The 15,311-nt window shown below is 39.5% G+C and overlaps 1 protein-coding gene across 3 annotated transcripts in view; it reads left to right on the plus strand.

Annotated features, from left to right (window-relative positions):
- The window catches only part of LOC100749073 (matrix metalloproteinase-2), a 109,200-nt gene that overhangs the window by 21,573 nt on the left and 72,316 nt on the right, over positions 1-15,311 (plus strand). For all 3 annotated transcript variants that reach the window (XM_012392614.3, XM_003485327.4, XM_033324453.1), the window contains exons 4-5: positions 8,822-8,923; positions 12,168-12,337. In XM_012392614.3, the coding sequence (XP_012248037.1) occupies positions 8,822-8,923; positions 12,168-12,337 (272 nt within the window). The remainder of the gene's footprint in view (positions 1-8,821; positions 8,924-12,167; positions 12,338-15,311) is intronic.

Genomic DNA, 15,311 nt, shown 5'->3' on the forward strand with positions numbered 1-15,311 from the left:
GTCTGCGTCAGAGCTACACATCTCTTCTCTGGTAACTAGCAAGGGAACTTCGGTAACCCGAAAATTCTGATTTCTTTGAAAGTGCGCAGGCTTGTAGGGGATCTCGAAAGAAGTATCACGCAATTCTTTTCTTGCTCATTTTCGATTCTTCGAGGTAGGAACACCAGGTTGAATGGAGATAGGTTTATTTCTCTCTGCATCTTTAAAACTGTAGTCGATCGGGGTTAGAATAACAAATGGTTAGAATAAAAATTGTATGGTTTTTTTACGCTTGTTAAGACGATGCTATTAAAGCGATAAAAATTTGTCGTTTAAATAAAAAATCCGCTATGGTTATTGCGAAAAATTTCGAATTTCCTGTTACGTTGAAAAGTACGATAGCATAGATGCAGATGAATATGTTGAATATTTGAAACTTGTCGGATATACTGATGTTTAAATAATTTTAACCGATACGTGCATCTTGCACGCCCATCGTTGCACTTTGAACGATGCGTTGTATATTTTTATCGTACGACGTAAAATAACAATGATATCTGACAATCAAGCGTAAAGTATCCGGTGCACAGACCTTGCAAATTTCTTGCTTTGATATAGCGTTTAATGTGTACTCGCAGATACAATGATATTTCGGCATTTCGTATCATATACAGTACCTCGTAGCACTTTGTTCACATTATCCGACTGGTTTAACATATTTATTCGCAATTACTTTACATACATTTCGACGTGACAGAAGATCGAAATTTCTTCGTTATAACGGTGGTGGACTTTTTGTTTAAACAACAAATTTTTGCTATTTTAATATCATCGTTTTGTAAAGCCATTCGATTTTTGTTCTAACCATTTTTTTATATGTGCTATAGTTTTAAAGATCTATGGGGAAAATAGAGCAACACTTATCTCCATTCAAGGGATGTTTTTGTTCTGAAGAAACGAAAAGGGGCAAAAATGATTGTCCGATAATTCTCTGGAGATGCCCACGAACGCGAACAGTTTCAAAGAAATCAGAATTTTCGTGTTACCGAAGTACTCTTCTAAGTAAGAAACGAAAGAAATTTCATTAAATTCAATGTTCACTTAAGAACGTGTAACATTTCGAAAAGCTACATTCGTTTTGTAATTGCTAGTTGCAAGCTGAAATCGAACATCGTCGAAAGTTAGCAAACACATACAACGTGTGTATGGCTTGAACGCGTGCTGTTAGATCATGAATGGACACTGGTTTCTATTTCTGATGATATTTATAATAACTAGGTTACTGCCTTCCGCTATTATCACTTCAGATACAAAACGTTTAACTACGATATTTTATATGCGACTCTACGTACCTAAGCCGTGGTTCTATTATTTTCGTTCGTTTTTCATGGATATTTTGCTCTTTTCGATTATCGACGATATCAAAAATAACATCTGGTTGAATACGAATAGAAGATTATTCTTTTACACGTAGGATAATCGATGGAAGAACAGCAATCGATATCGCCAAATTATTTATCGAATCGATTCGAGGAATTTACATTGCAGTCATGGTTGTCGATATCCGCCGTCGATTCCATTGGGCAGCTTCCGGTTACGCAAGACGTTTAGGGTTCTGTCGAACGGTCAGCGGAAGAGGAAACGTGTTCGGAATAACATCGGATGTGAGAGAATAACACGACTGTAAGGAAAGGAGAATTCAGTTTGGCTGTGTTCACGCACGTTGTTCCTTTTCTTGGCTACTCTCTTAACTCGTTTTCGGGAGAGCCTCGGATGCGAGATCCGAATACGTAAAACCGATTTGGCAAATCGAACAGCCTCCTTCTTTTCCTTTCTTTTGTTTCTTTCCCTGGCCAACAATTCTCAGAGATTGTAGGAAAATTGAACAGTCGATACGGGCGATATTTAAGGCAAGCGTTCGCTTTTTAGTAAAATTATCGCGAGTTGCTCTCGAGAGTATTTTTCGCAAGTGGAGCAATGGTACGTTTACAGCGACTGCTCGAGTCGCTATTAGGCCGGGGCTACGCGAACGTTGGACCAACTCGACAATGTGTTGCATGGCCTGCGTTGTAGAAATACACTCATATACGAAAATGTGGCACATTTAGCGTTGTGTGGCTGCATCTCTACAACGTCACGCAGCGTTGTCGGTCTAACGTTCGTGTAGCCTATTTAGATCGCCTAGTCATTCTCAACGCGGTGTCCACTTGCGAGAAATTCTGTCGGAAGCAACTCGCGATACTTTTACTTTCAAGTAAAATACGCACCCTTATACGCAAGTATTTACATAGTTCGTTTTTGACGAGGTATTTGAATGACCACTGCGTGGTCTCAGGTCTGACGATTAATTGCCATTTAACCCTGGTACATATGTACGTCCAGGTGGGTTTAGCCAAGTTTATCCGAAGGCTAGCAACTAATGGCCGCTAACGGGAATAGAAGACCAGTTAGCCAGTACCTTAAAGCAAATGGCTAGGGGTGAAAAGCTAGCAAGGCAAAGAGACACAATGTACTCGCACGGAAGCTTTAGAGAACTGTAGACCGAACACAATGGACCGCTGCAGTGTCTTCCAGTTAGCTGTCGCCTGCTCTTCAATTAAACCGAGTTTCGTCCAGTTTAATTACCTCTGCGAAAGTCGGATACTCGCCTTTGCAACGTAAATGCGATCTCGTGGCTAGAAGATTTTTCATTTTTATTAATTTCTCGTGTATGCTTGTTTATCACCGTAAATATTAACACCTTTATCTGGTATTTCGTAATTAACTAGCCCGAGTGACCGAGGCTCTGATTCGTGACCAAAGGACCAACGGTTCGATTTTCGGCTGATTTTTGGCCGATCTTCTCTGCAACTCGATTTATTCACAGTTGGCACCTCGTGTTCACGAACTTATAGTTTCTCACTCTACACGTATGTACCGAGACTTCGGAGTAACATCTTATCGTTAATGCCAATAAGAAAGACCCCTGTCGCTTTAGAGCATAAGAATCTTTTAGGCGAGTATCACAACGATCGTCTCGATAACAATATCTTGTTCGTAACCTGAGAGTACTAGAGCCTCTAACAAAAGCGAAGATATGCATACGCATTGTCGTGACAGAAACAGTAGCCGCTAATAACCCTGGCAATTAACGAGACTTTACATGATAATAAAGAACAGAAGAGGACAATTCTCAATATCCGTTGTTCCCAAATTTTTAATTGCAAATGCCACGTTCTTTCTTCTGTAGAATTGTTCAACCGTACAGCCCCGGTTTGCACGACTATTCTTCGATTTTGTCAACGAGTCTTCTTCTTTCCCGCGCAACGTACATTTCTTCTTTTGCTGTTTCAACCAAAACTTAGTTGCCTCTTCTAAACTACCACACCTGACCCTAACTAAGATTCTTTGACCTTTTTCCGTATCACTTCTCTATAGATAAATTCGCCAGGTTTCCTGTGCTTACATCTTTGTATTTGTAGTCGTATCTCGCACTCTGTGTCTTTTCCCAGCGTCGTTGTCTTCGCATCTCTTCTTCTTTTATTGCCAAAGAAATTGTTACTCCTGGTGTTGTTCTCTGTCGTTCCACTCTTTCCTAGCTGTATGCGCATTTTCTTCGGTGCATCGATCTTCCTTTATAACTCGTCTCTGTTTCCTCTTCCTGTCCTTCTTCCCTTCGAACATTTACTATTCGCGTTTCTTTTCCTCTTTCCAACCTTTTTTCGTAATTCTCATTGCCTGCTTTGCGAACTTTATTTTTAGCTTTCTCCTTTCTGCTTCCTCGCATACTGTGCAAGCTTAAAGATAACGTAAGAAATAAACAATTGGAAACAAGAAGCAGAAAAGAGCGGAGTAGCTTGTAAGAAGCTGGAAAGGTCGATAGAATTATCGAAAAAAACTTCGTTCTTCTCTTCGTGCCTTATCTTCCGACAAAGGAGAGCGATGGAACGGTCAGCAAGGACGCGTAAGCGAACCGGAAACCCGGTCAACGAGGTCAAGTGTCCAGTCGATCGGAGTGACCGTCGTTAAGAGACTTTAATTCGAGAAACAGCTTGCTGATACATCAACGAAGAACTCGTTCGATCGTAGTTCCACCTAAAATATCTTCGCCTGGTGTTTCTTTTTCCTTGCTACCATATAGTTGACTGCGGTACGAGTCTAGAGTCTTGTTTCTTTTTAAGTTTCTATCGGCGGATACCTTTTCATATTTTTTCCGAAACCTCGTTCGCTCGCTTAGTCGAATCGCTTAAATATCTAGCGGCTAAAGACCATCGGTTGGACCAGGAGCGTTTTCAATTTTACGGACAACCAGTTCTTTTGGTATTTTGGAGCTTGTGCGAGAGAGGCTTATCCGTGGATGAACAGGTGTATAGGTGTTGACAGTCGAAAGAGTAAACCACGGAAGATAGTCGTGGTTTTTTCTTGGACGACAGGTTGGTTGGCTGCGGAGGTAAGAGGTAAAAGCAAAAGAGCTACAAGGAAGAAACTCGGTCACGACTGTCGAAGATGATAGCGTTGCACGGTTCCGTGTAATTGGTATCGCGACAGAATAGATGAATACCGTAGCGTGTTTACAAAAGAGATTGTCGTTGTTGACGTTAACAGGATTTGCAAGCGATAAACGTCTACACGACTCGAACCAGATGACCGTGCTGCTTTTTTCAACCCTCCCTTTTGATCCGCTCTCTTTCTCTCTCTCTCTCTCTTTCTCTCCTTCGTTCCCTCTTCGTCTTTTTCTGAACTGCTTTACTTCGTGATACGGCTCGCCGCGACAAAGGACATTAAGGACTTTTGTCGAAAGCTCTGGCGACCAAAAGAAGACAAACGCGAATAGATCTATCGCTTTTAAGCGCCGCTGTTCTTTGTCTTCTCGAGTAATTCCACGGTGCGCTTGATTCGACGATCGAACTTGTCGAAGACTATAGAACTATAAATTACGATTTTCGATATAAAGATCTAGCTCGAAATTCATTAGAAAGGAAAGATCAGATGACTGGACAGTGGTTGTTTCAGCGAACAGTCCGAGTCTGTTTAAAGTTTAAAGCGAAAGATACTCGAAGAAGAAACGAGCTCTTTCATCTACCGTTGGCATTCGCGATGCCATGCCACCTACACGCTTTAGCAACGTGACACAACGTGTCAGCTAGCCGCGAAACGTTTGATTTTCCATCGGGAAAGATAGTGATTACGACGAAGAAAGGATCGGCTTCCAATGCCACTACATTCAAAACCGTTTCTTCTTTAGATCTGCTCCGTCGAGATTTCCTCTTCTTTGTCGAGTTTCTTTGACAACCCGACTGAGCGGGAAACCTTTGTTACGAGTGCACTAAGAGCAGGCTGCTTCGTCGCTGTTTTAATAATCTCAATTTTTGTGCGTCGATGCGGTCAGAGCTACCGAGTTAAGACCAAGACTTTGTTCGTGTCTCCTTTTCTTCGCAACGACCATTTTTCTCGCCGGATAAAATCGGTCGGAGTTAAATTTAATTCCAGGCAACGTTTTCCGATGCTACCGTCAAAGTTATCCAAACGTGGTGGTAATTAATTTAAGACGATATTAACGATGTTAATTTGAAATAATATAAAATCAAAGTCGAGTAAACTTATTCTTAATTCGTAGAAAATATCGTGATCGCCGACTATGCAATCAACGAGTGTTTTCTAATTGTTGCCATTTTCAAATGTTGATTTAAATAAAACGTATCGGATACGTTTTATAGGTTCCTTGACATAAATCGAGCAAAGAAAAAACTAGCTAGGAACGCTAGCATCGACCCAAAAATATCTCCACCGGATGACATTCCACGATATATTATCCTCCTTAAATGGTACTGCAACTACTGACGTAGCCGCGTTCAACCGGTTCCCAGAGTAAAATGAAAGGTTCAGGGAACAATGCCGGAGATATCGGTTTATTTAGTCGATGCTCGCGTACTTACGGACTAAGGAGTTCAGTTACGTGCATTTTGTATTTCATTTACTTTACCGGAGGATAATACATCGTGTTAAAAACGTACAAATTTCTCTAGAATCGTTTGTTTCTCCTCTTGTGCGTGTAACTCGATTACGGAATTACGGATAAAAAGATTTGCAATAATGTTTATCCTTTATCGTCGTTACAGCTGTGAATAGCAGAATTACTATGACGCCTTAAAATTTGACGACGATAGAAGATTCTTCCACACGACCATATTACCGACGTTATTTAAAGCTATAGCTCATCTGGACTGCGGGGATCCCGTATCATCTGCTACTTTAATACCGATAGACGTAGACACGTTGTAAATTGTAAAGGCACGACACGACACACGATACAGTACGGCGCGGCGCCGCTCTCTGTTGGCTCGCATCGCATCACCCGTCTTACCTAACCTCGAACTTATCAAGGTGACCGGGATGCTCAGAGTCTCAGGAGCCTAGTCGTATCACCGACTGCATCTTGAAATTACTTATGGCCAATGCAACAGACATGGTTCGAGAATTTTGGCCCGAAAACGTAAACAAGCTATTATACAGGGCTATTATATTAAAAAGAAGTCGAAAATATAGAATAAAAATGTTTGTTTTTTTTAATTTTTTTTTTAATTTTTCCATCCAGACAGCGATCTACAGTGAGATCCGTTATAACGTATCGCACGCGTACCGAGCAAAAATTCAAAGTCGATTTTCTCGAAAACAAAGCCTCGAACGAAAAATTTTTATTCTATATTTTCGATTTCTTTTTTCGCGTAGAATCACCCCCTTTCCGCTTCAACCTAACCACCAGTTATCAACCACCCTGTATATTATATTTGGCCCGATCATCATACTACAGGTTATGCCCGCAACATTTACGTTTGGTCCGATCATCTACTACGATCTATGCCCGTAATATTTACGTTTGGCCCGATCATCGTCTACGGGCTATGCCCGTAGTTGTAGGTTGAGGGGTTAAATATCAAATGAATTCGCATTGTACATGGAGATATTGTATATATTGGGTTGACAACTAAGTGATCGCGGATTTTGTCATTATCGCCTAGTGTTAACTATTATTTATTATTCAAAACAATGACAAAATCCGCGATCACTTAGTTGCCAACCCAATAATTAGACCGAGAAACAGCGACTCTTTCATTTAACGAAATGCTTAGCGATTAAAGCGCATATTATGCGTTATTCTTAAAAAAAATAATCGATTTTTTATTCTCTCCATAATTCGCCTCTTTCTTTCTTTATTTATCGAAGTTAAATACTGAAATATGTTTATCCGGATAAAACAGGGAAGTTTTCCTTAGGTATGTTTATTAGATCGCTTTTCGGTGAAAGATATAACGCAATCTTCCTAAAGTCACGCTTGCCTTTTCTTCCTCCCGCGAATCGTATTTTTCTCCTCGTGTCTGTATGTTGCCAGAAAAATGTCTCTTTCGTCCTGACGAAGTGGGGAACGTACATAAGGAAGTTGGCGGCACACGTTTCAATTCTATTTCATTCCACGAGAATCGATAAAACGCGAAGAAAGACTACAACGTTTGGATACAAAAAAGATTCGCAATTTTAATCCGATTAAAATCTCGGATATTTTAATATCGTCTTTATACAAATTTATCTTCTTCGGACAGGTTTCGATGTGTTATAAATTTCCATATGTTACGGTAGCCAAAAGAATTGTTTTCTTCGACGATATTTTCCCATCGAAATCATCTGGATTACTTTAGACATTTCTCGCAATCGGTCCCAACTGAAACTCCCTGTACATTCGTAAAATATGGAGAATTCGAGATTCTATTTATCAACAGCAAATAGCTTACACATAAATCGACAAGAAAGAATCAAACTGGAACTTCCTTGGACAAGTTACTGTAGGATTCAGGGACTGTGTCCTAAGTTCCAAAGTAGTCTAAACTGTGAACGCGCACGTACGTCTCGTTTGCAGCGAGTGCCGTACAATTTAAAGCACTATGCAAAGCCCTTTAACTTTCCCACAGCTTTTCCAAACTTCCTAAGCTCAAATTACGAACGTAATTTCTATCGTTAAACGACTGTTTATACTAATTAGCGAAACGTTTGATCAATCTGATCTCACCAGACCAGTGACTGAAAGTGAAAAATATTTTGAGCATCGCTGTTCTATAATCTGTAAGAATTTCCTCAAATTTTGTATGGATATCGCAAATCTCGTTTCCTATTGGAAGAATCGAAGGTTTTTTGAGTCGAATACCATACAACGCGAAAAAGTTTTACCTCGAACATCGAGATCGAAGTCAGTTTCGCGGCTATTTTTCTGCGGACCTTCGACGATCTGGAGACGTAGAATATCGCTACGATGCTCGCGCGACAAGTCATTTTCGAACACCCTGTATATACGTACGTTCATCATCGTTGTACTATGGAGCTACTGTTTCTGGTTATATTCCATCTCGTAATTCCGCCTCCCGGTAAGATTCTTACGTGTAGGATTAAGAATCTCTGCTCGAATGTCGAATCTTTATATTAAGACGCTAGATGATATTTAATAACGATTATTATACGGCGAATTATCACGAAACACAAGACAAAGAAAATAAGATAAAATTTATACGAAAGATAAAATCGAGTTATACAAATCCTACAAGGAAAATTAATTAGGTCCGTTGGATCTTCTATCGTGACATTTTATAAAAGATACGATCGTATCCGGGAAAAATAGCGATTTATTTTCTTTCGGCTACGTGTACGATCTCGTTGACGAGTTGCAGCGATTTGTATAATAATACGACCGCGCAGATTGAGAACCGCTGCTCGAGCCAGTGTAGTTCTCACTACTTGACTGGTATTGTATTCCGATTATTTCTTCATTTATATTCGACGCTTGCGTTGACGTCCCTTTTGCTCTTTTCTGTTCCAGCAAAATTATCTCATGAAATTTGGATACCTACCCCAGACGAATCTAGAGACCGGAAACCTTAGGACAGACGATCAGCTCACGGACGCCATTAAAAATTTACAGGTGAGTGAAATATTTTGAGGGTGTTTCGAACCTCGCAATGTTGTTATTCGTACGTCTATCGAATACGAAATATGTTTCTCCGACTATGACAAGCGAAATATAATCGTATTACGTTAAAAAACAAACATTTTAGGGCTTTTATTTCTTTCCATCCTTTGGCTATCTCAGCTTTCTTTCCTCTTGTTATTGTCCCTTTTTAACATAGGGCAGACTCGTGCAGTATCGATCAAAATTAATTCAGATTTATTTCGTCGGATATTGGCACCTTTATTCGAATGAACAAACGAATATGACAATTCTGTGTAACGTATTTCGAAACCGTATCGTTTCTTCCATTGTTTTCGCTGTTTTCGCACGTTAAGCGTATACGTTGATATTCCGAGCGTTAAAAGCTATTTTCTAGAGTTGACATTTTATTTCTCAGGTAAGTAAAGGAGCTTTTTTCTATTCCATGTACTACATTTAATCTATTAAGTGTAAGTGTATAGCCTCGGTCTTACAATTTTCTTCGTATACCGTATACGCGATAATGGAAAACGTTTCCACGCGTTTATCGTCCAGTACGCGACCATTCGACTATCGACCAGTGCAAGACCAAATCTTTTTTATCTGTGGGCTCAATCTGTTGGCAATTGAGATTAAACGAGATCTTCGTCTAATCCTTCCTTTATCTTGTCCCGGTAGAAAAAAGAAAGAAAAGAGAATACGAATGCTGCTTTGAAAGTATTCCTCGAAAATAAAGTGACTCAGAGACGACGAATCTACAGATCAAGAAAATATTCGTTATTTTATTTGTGATACGTATAAAGATAAAAACGCGGATATGTGAAGTGGATAAAAATGTATATTCCAACGTCTAAATGCCCTTTCTTAGCATTATTAACAATTTAGGCCGAAAAATCTACTAATTAAATAATTGGCCGGTACTGGACGACCATTTCTTCAAACTATTCCTTCGAAAATTTCTTCAAATTACGACATTTTTGCTCTTCAAATTATCAATTCTCGTTATTGAATTTCACAAAATTAATTACCCTCCATTCGTTGAGTATCGTTTGTACTATAAACTGGTTTCCGAGATTTTCATTTTTAGCGACTCTATATCAAGATATAACAAAAGGACTTGGACCGATCTGTACTGTACGACTCTTCCTTATACGTACACTTGCTGTAGGTTGTAATAATTATCGTTAAATGCAATTTTAATCGATAATTGCCGTCAAAGATTAAATCTAAAACAACCTACCATGCTATACTACCACTGCTATATCTACTATAATGCTTGCGTACTCAGTAGGTTAGTAAAATAAATATATTCGCTGACACAAAGACCTGGTCCTCTAATTGGAAGTAATCGAGAAAACGCGAATGCTTTGAAATTTTTATTTCGCTAGAAAAGTTGAAGCCGCGTTGAATATAAGATTAGATGGTTGAAAGATTGATCCGCTGGAACAACGTGTCTTTAGCGAATGCAGGGAAAAGAAGTTAAAAAGGAAACAGGTAAAAAACGGAGGAAAACGAACGTAAACGTACAATTGAGGAAAACGACGCGTTGTTCGCTTGGCGAGGATTTACATAAAAATCGAGCTCGTTCAAAGTAAACGCGCGCAAACGTTCGATGAAAACGGTATTCTCTGCCATGCAGATAACGAGCTACAGTTTTCGGTAATGTCCACTGCCTCTTTTGTTTGGACGTAATAGAACTGTAGGAAAAGACGCTCGTTAACGCGCTCGAGATACGGCGGAACGGTAAATTTGATCGTTCAAATTATAAATTCCGAAAATTGCAAATTTCGACAAAATCGTGTTCAGCCAACCGGAAGCGGTAGACGAAAACGTACCTCGAACGTTCGATTACGTTTCTTTGGAAGAACAAAAGTCGATGAAACATCCAGTTCCTTAATCTGCTAACGATACTTAAATATTAATTCGATAGATGATGGATTAGGGCGTTTTAGAAAACACATGTGTTCCATTATAGAACGTAAAATTAAGTCGAATAATCTTCTAGAGAAATTATTTACGCGATTATGAAGATTACGATTATGAAATTAAAAGAATTTTTGCGCCATAGAAAGGAACGCGGCGTGGATAGTTGTGTTTCGAACGCCAGAAGAAACAGTTGAGTTATCTCATCCTGTTGAACTACGGAAAAAGAACTTTTTCGCGGATTTGATGCATCCTGGTAGCTTTTCGTCGCTCTTAGCATCGCGTCGCGCTATTATATTCGATGAAAATCACGATATCGTACAAATTTTTCTAGAGAACAAACACTTGCTTTGGATTCGTTTTTCTACACAATTTATGCATGTAGAAACGCTAAACTTTCTTCCGATTTCTACGAACTTCTATACAAATATTTCGTCGATACACTTTTTGCTTGATAATCGATCGAATTAAAGTTTGTATTTTAGAAATTTCCCTTAATTCTAATTATTTGAAATAAATTGTTGATAAAGAATTTTACTTTTGCACTGCTGCTTTGAAATAGCGAAGAATTCAGAATAGAAAATATGTAACGAGTTTCAACGATTTCTAACTTCGGTGAGTAATTGCTAAACGATAACGCATCTTCTAATGATAAACGAATAATTAGGATCTTGCGAATAATTCAAATTAGATGCGCATGCCAACGATACCTGTGTAGAAGCTTTACCTGTAATTTACTTTATCTTAAACGTTATCGACTAAACGTACGATATGAAACATCTAGGAAATAGTTGGAACGTGTTGGAAATTGTTTTAAACGCACATGTAGAACGCACTTCCCTCGAAGTTTGTGACGATACGATACGAAGCGAAATGAAACGAGACAAAAATCTAACGCGAAAGAAACCGTACACGTATTCTTATTTTATCGAGTTGGTGGCAAGCGATTGTAACAGCGATTTCGTAGATACGCTAGTGAAACAATTTACATTGTAGCGTTAACGTTCTTCCTCTATCATTCTGTAGAAGAATAGCCACACGACCGACGATACTCTTATCGGAATTATTTCTATTTTAGCAGGTTCAAGAATCCACGTTGCTTTTCGACTCGTATGAATATCACGCGATACGTATGTCGTTGATCTACCTTTCATAAACTTTACTTTTATTACTGTACTATTATTTAAATACTAGAATTTACCTATCTGCTGTTTCTTATATACCGTGGTGAATGCTCTGTACAATTATAGATCTTGGCATGTTACACATAGAAAGTAAAAATAATGTTGTTATTGTATATTACTTTTCCCATCAGAGATTCAGTGGCATTCCTGTAACCGGTGATATCGACGAAGCTACGATGAAATTAATGAAACTTCCGCGGTGCGGACTTCCGGATAAAGTGGATCCTAGATTTACTAGGGTCAGGCATAAACGATATACGATCCATGGACAACAATGGCTACATCGGAATCTCACTTGGAGGTAAGCGACGATCGATATTTTGTTTAACGTATTAGCTGTTTGCTCGACAAGTTGTTGCGTAAATTACACGTAAGAACGTAAAGAGAAATTTCGCTAGATATTCGTTTATTTCGTCCACTTTACACGTACGCATATACAGGCAGCTCGTTAGAGGTTGCTTATCCATATCGCAAATACTCACTTCGATATTTCCATCGTCGGGATAACGAACACACCGGTACTGGTATTACCATCGCCTTGTCGTTCTAATTATCATACCGATCAGGTATCTCTCTCTCTCGTCACTGCAGGAGAAAAGAGGAATACGTAATTTGTAGTTTTGGAACGTAAAGTTCGCGTAACTGGATCTTTAAGCGTCAATCGCCGCAAGTGAAAAGTAGATTCGTCAGCAAAAACCATTCTAAGATAATGATTCTGTGCACACGTGGCAATTATTCGTTGAAAAGCAGGACGTTTGGCCCGCTAATTGCCGTCCGTGTTACGCGATCCTCGAGATTCTCTCGCGAATACAATTTTCTGCGAACGCATCGCTAACTGCACGGAAATGCCGTTGACATTGTTGGTCTCCGGCCAACGGCGAATTTGTTCCCCTCTGTGTGTTTCACAAAGAGTGGAGAATAGGAAATAATACGGTTGCAACCATGAGAACGACCAGCCGTAAAAATCACATTGATTCGTAACACCAGCGACGCAATTGCCAGGTCTGCTTTTCTCCAACCTTTTTATCTCTAGTCTACTGCTTTTACCTTCTACTTCGATGTAAATCAACGTAGGCTTGAGTGAGTATCGTTCGTGCACTCGAAACCAAACGCGGACGCGTAGTTGAACAAAACGATTTTAAGGACTCTTTTAGGTTAGGTTGAAAGTGGTTTCGAAAAAGCACGTGAACGATCGGAGAAATATTTAGTAGTGGCAGTTGAGAGTGAATTTTTATACTAAAGTTTGTTTTCCAGGTATATTTCTTTCGATCGCGTCGATTCGCTAATTAAAAATCGAATTTCCGCAGAGAAACGTACGATTGCTGGTTTACGACGATTAAGAGACGTTAACGCAAAGGCTAGAGTTATCGACTCGCGTTAAACGACGTTTTATAAAATGCAAAAAAAATATTGCCAGGCGTGTTAACCGAGGAACAAACGATTTCAAATCGAATTATTTTCCATCGTGACAATTGAACGCATCGCATGAAAGCGCACAACTATACGAACGAGTCGTGTTATCCGATCGAATGACAAAAGAGAGGGAGAGGGAGAGAGAGAGAGAGAGAGAGAGAGAGAGAGAGAGAGAGAGAGTAAAAAATTTAATTGAAGGGGGACAAGTCTGCCACTGTTAATTTAATTATCCTGGACTCGTTACCATTCTGTTGTCTGAACAAAGGAAGAAGTCAGGGCTAGGTACATACATTTACGAGAATGCAAAGGTTGAATCGTAAAAAGGAGAAAAATCGATAAAAGGCAAAGAAAAAGAAAAAAGAACGTCAAGGTTGCGGAAATTCCTCGTCTCTATTTGCAACTTTATCGAAATTTGCAGGATATTTATCTTTACGCTAAAGCGGGAAACTTATTTGCCTGTTCTAAATTTAAGAAATTGTTTGTACGTTATAAGCTATAATCGAATCGTAATTACAACAGGGAACATCCGGATAATTTACCATTGAATATGTGGCGTTGACTATCGGTGGTATTAAGTGGATTATTCGTAGTTGGTAATAGTCGGTAGCGATTTCTACGATACCGATTATGCGTGTGGCGTTAGGTGGCGCCCTCTGAACATATATTCCTGTGCAATTCTAAACGAGTCACGCGAGCAACTGCAACGAATAGAAGAAATGGCCGCGGCGCGCCGTGATATAAATTTCTCGTAGCAAGTGCAATAAAATTGGTTAGAGAGCGTTTTATACAATATAAACGATAGTTGTTTGGAAAGCGTTGCGTCGCATCGTGTGAGCAGTAAATAAATTTGAGTGCATGTCCGGTTTAGTAATCGAGGTAAGGTACAGATAATACAAGGTTCGTTAGTATTTAAGGATTCTAATTAACGAGAGTAAGGAGTGAGGCATCGTTCGCCTTAATTGCTCGTTTTAACGACCAAACCCAGTCGCATGATGCGTCGTACGAAAATTTCGCGGTAATTTCGTCGGGATGTCGAGCACGACGATAGTCGTCGAGAATTTAAGGTCCCCTTGCCATCGAGAAGAAGAGAGGCAATCAACGGTTGTCGATGAAACGACGCAGTAAACGATCATAGACTCGTTAATCGATTCTGCGAAATAGCATATCGATAGTTGGTCAAAGAGAAGACGGTGTACGTCTGACGTAAGTGCCTTCGTAGAGTTGTTCGAATTATTTGAAAAAAGATCCTAAAAATTCTTTGCTGCGTGTTTGCAACGAGTGACGCTGTATCTTCGATAATTAAATACGTGTATTGCTTACTCATCTAGGAGTACTTTACTTGCTCTGTCATCTTGAATCGTATTTTTAAAAATATTCTCGATGTATGACACGTAGGATAAAGTACGTGTACGTGTACACGCGAAACTATCGCGAATTTCTGTTCGTTAGTTTAGGAAACAATGTCAATTTTAGGGAACAGTGCTACAAATAGACGATACATCTGCATCGGAAGCGGTGGAACTTTTGTATCCGACTAATGTGTACATGGTGCGATCCATAGATTCGTTTCATGAAGCACGAAGATAGAGTGGTATCTTATCGAAGAAAAGGAAAACGACGCGAGGCGATAAATTGGCTTGAAAAACCAGGGCAATGAGGTTTTTGCCGTAAAACGAGTTGTTACTAATTTCGAAGGGTAGGAAAAGGGTACGAAAAAAGTTGGAGCATCGTTCAGAATGTAGCGAGGAGAGGTGGTTCGTTTCAGGAGACGCGAGAGAACCTTGTACCGACCCTCTTACCCCATTCGCGAACTTCGTCTCTTATCTTCTTTTTTCTTTCTTCTTTTTTTTTTTTTTTTTTTT

This window comes from Bombus impatiens, unplaced genomic scaffold (assembly GCF_000188095.3).
Source record: "Bombus impatiens unplaced genomic scaffold, BIMP_2.2 scf_0051, whole genome shotgun sequence".
NCBI classification, from domain to species: Eukaryota; Metazoa; Arthropoda; class Insecta; order Hymenoptera; family Apidae; genus Bombus; species Bombus impatiens.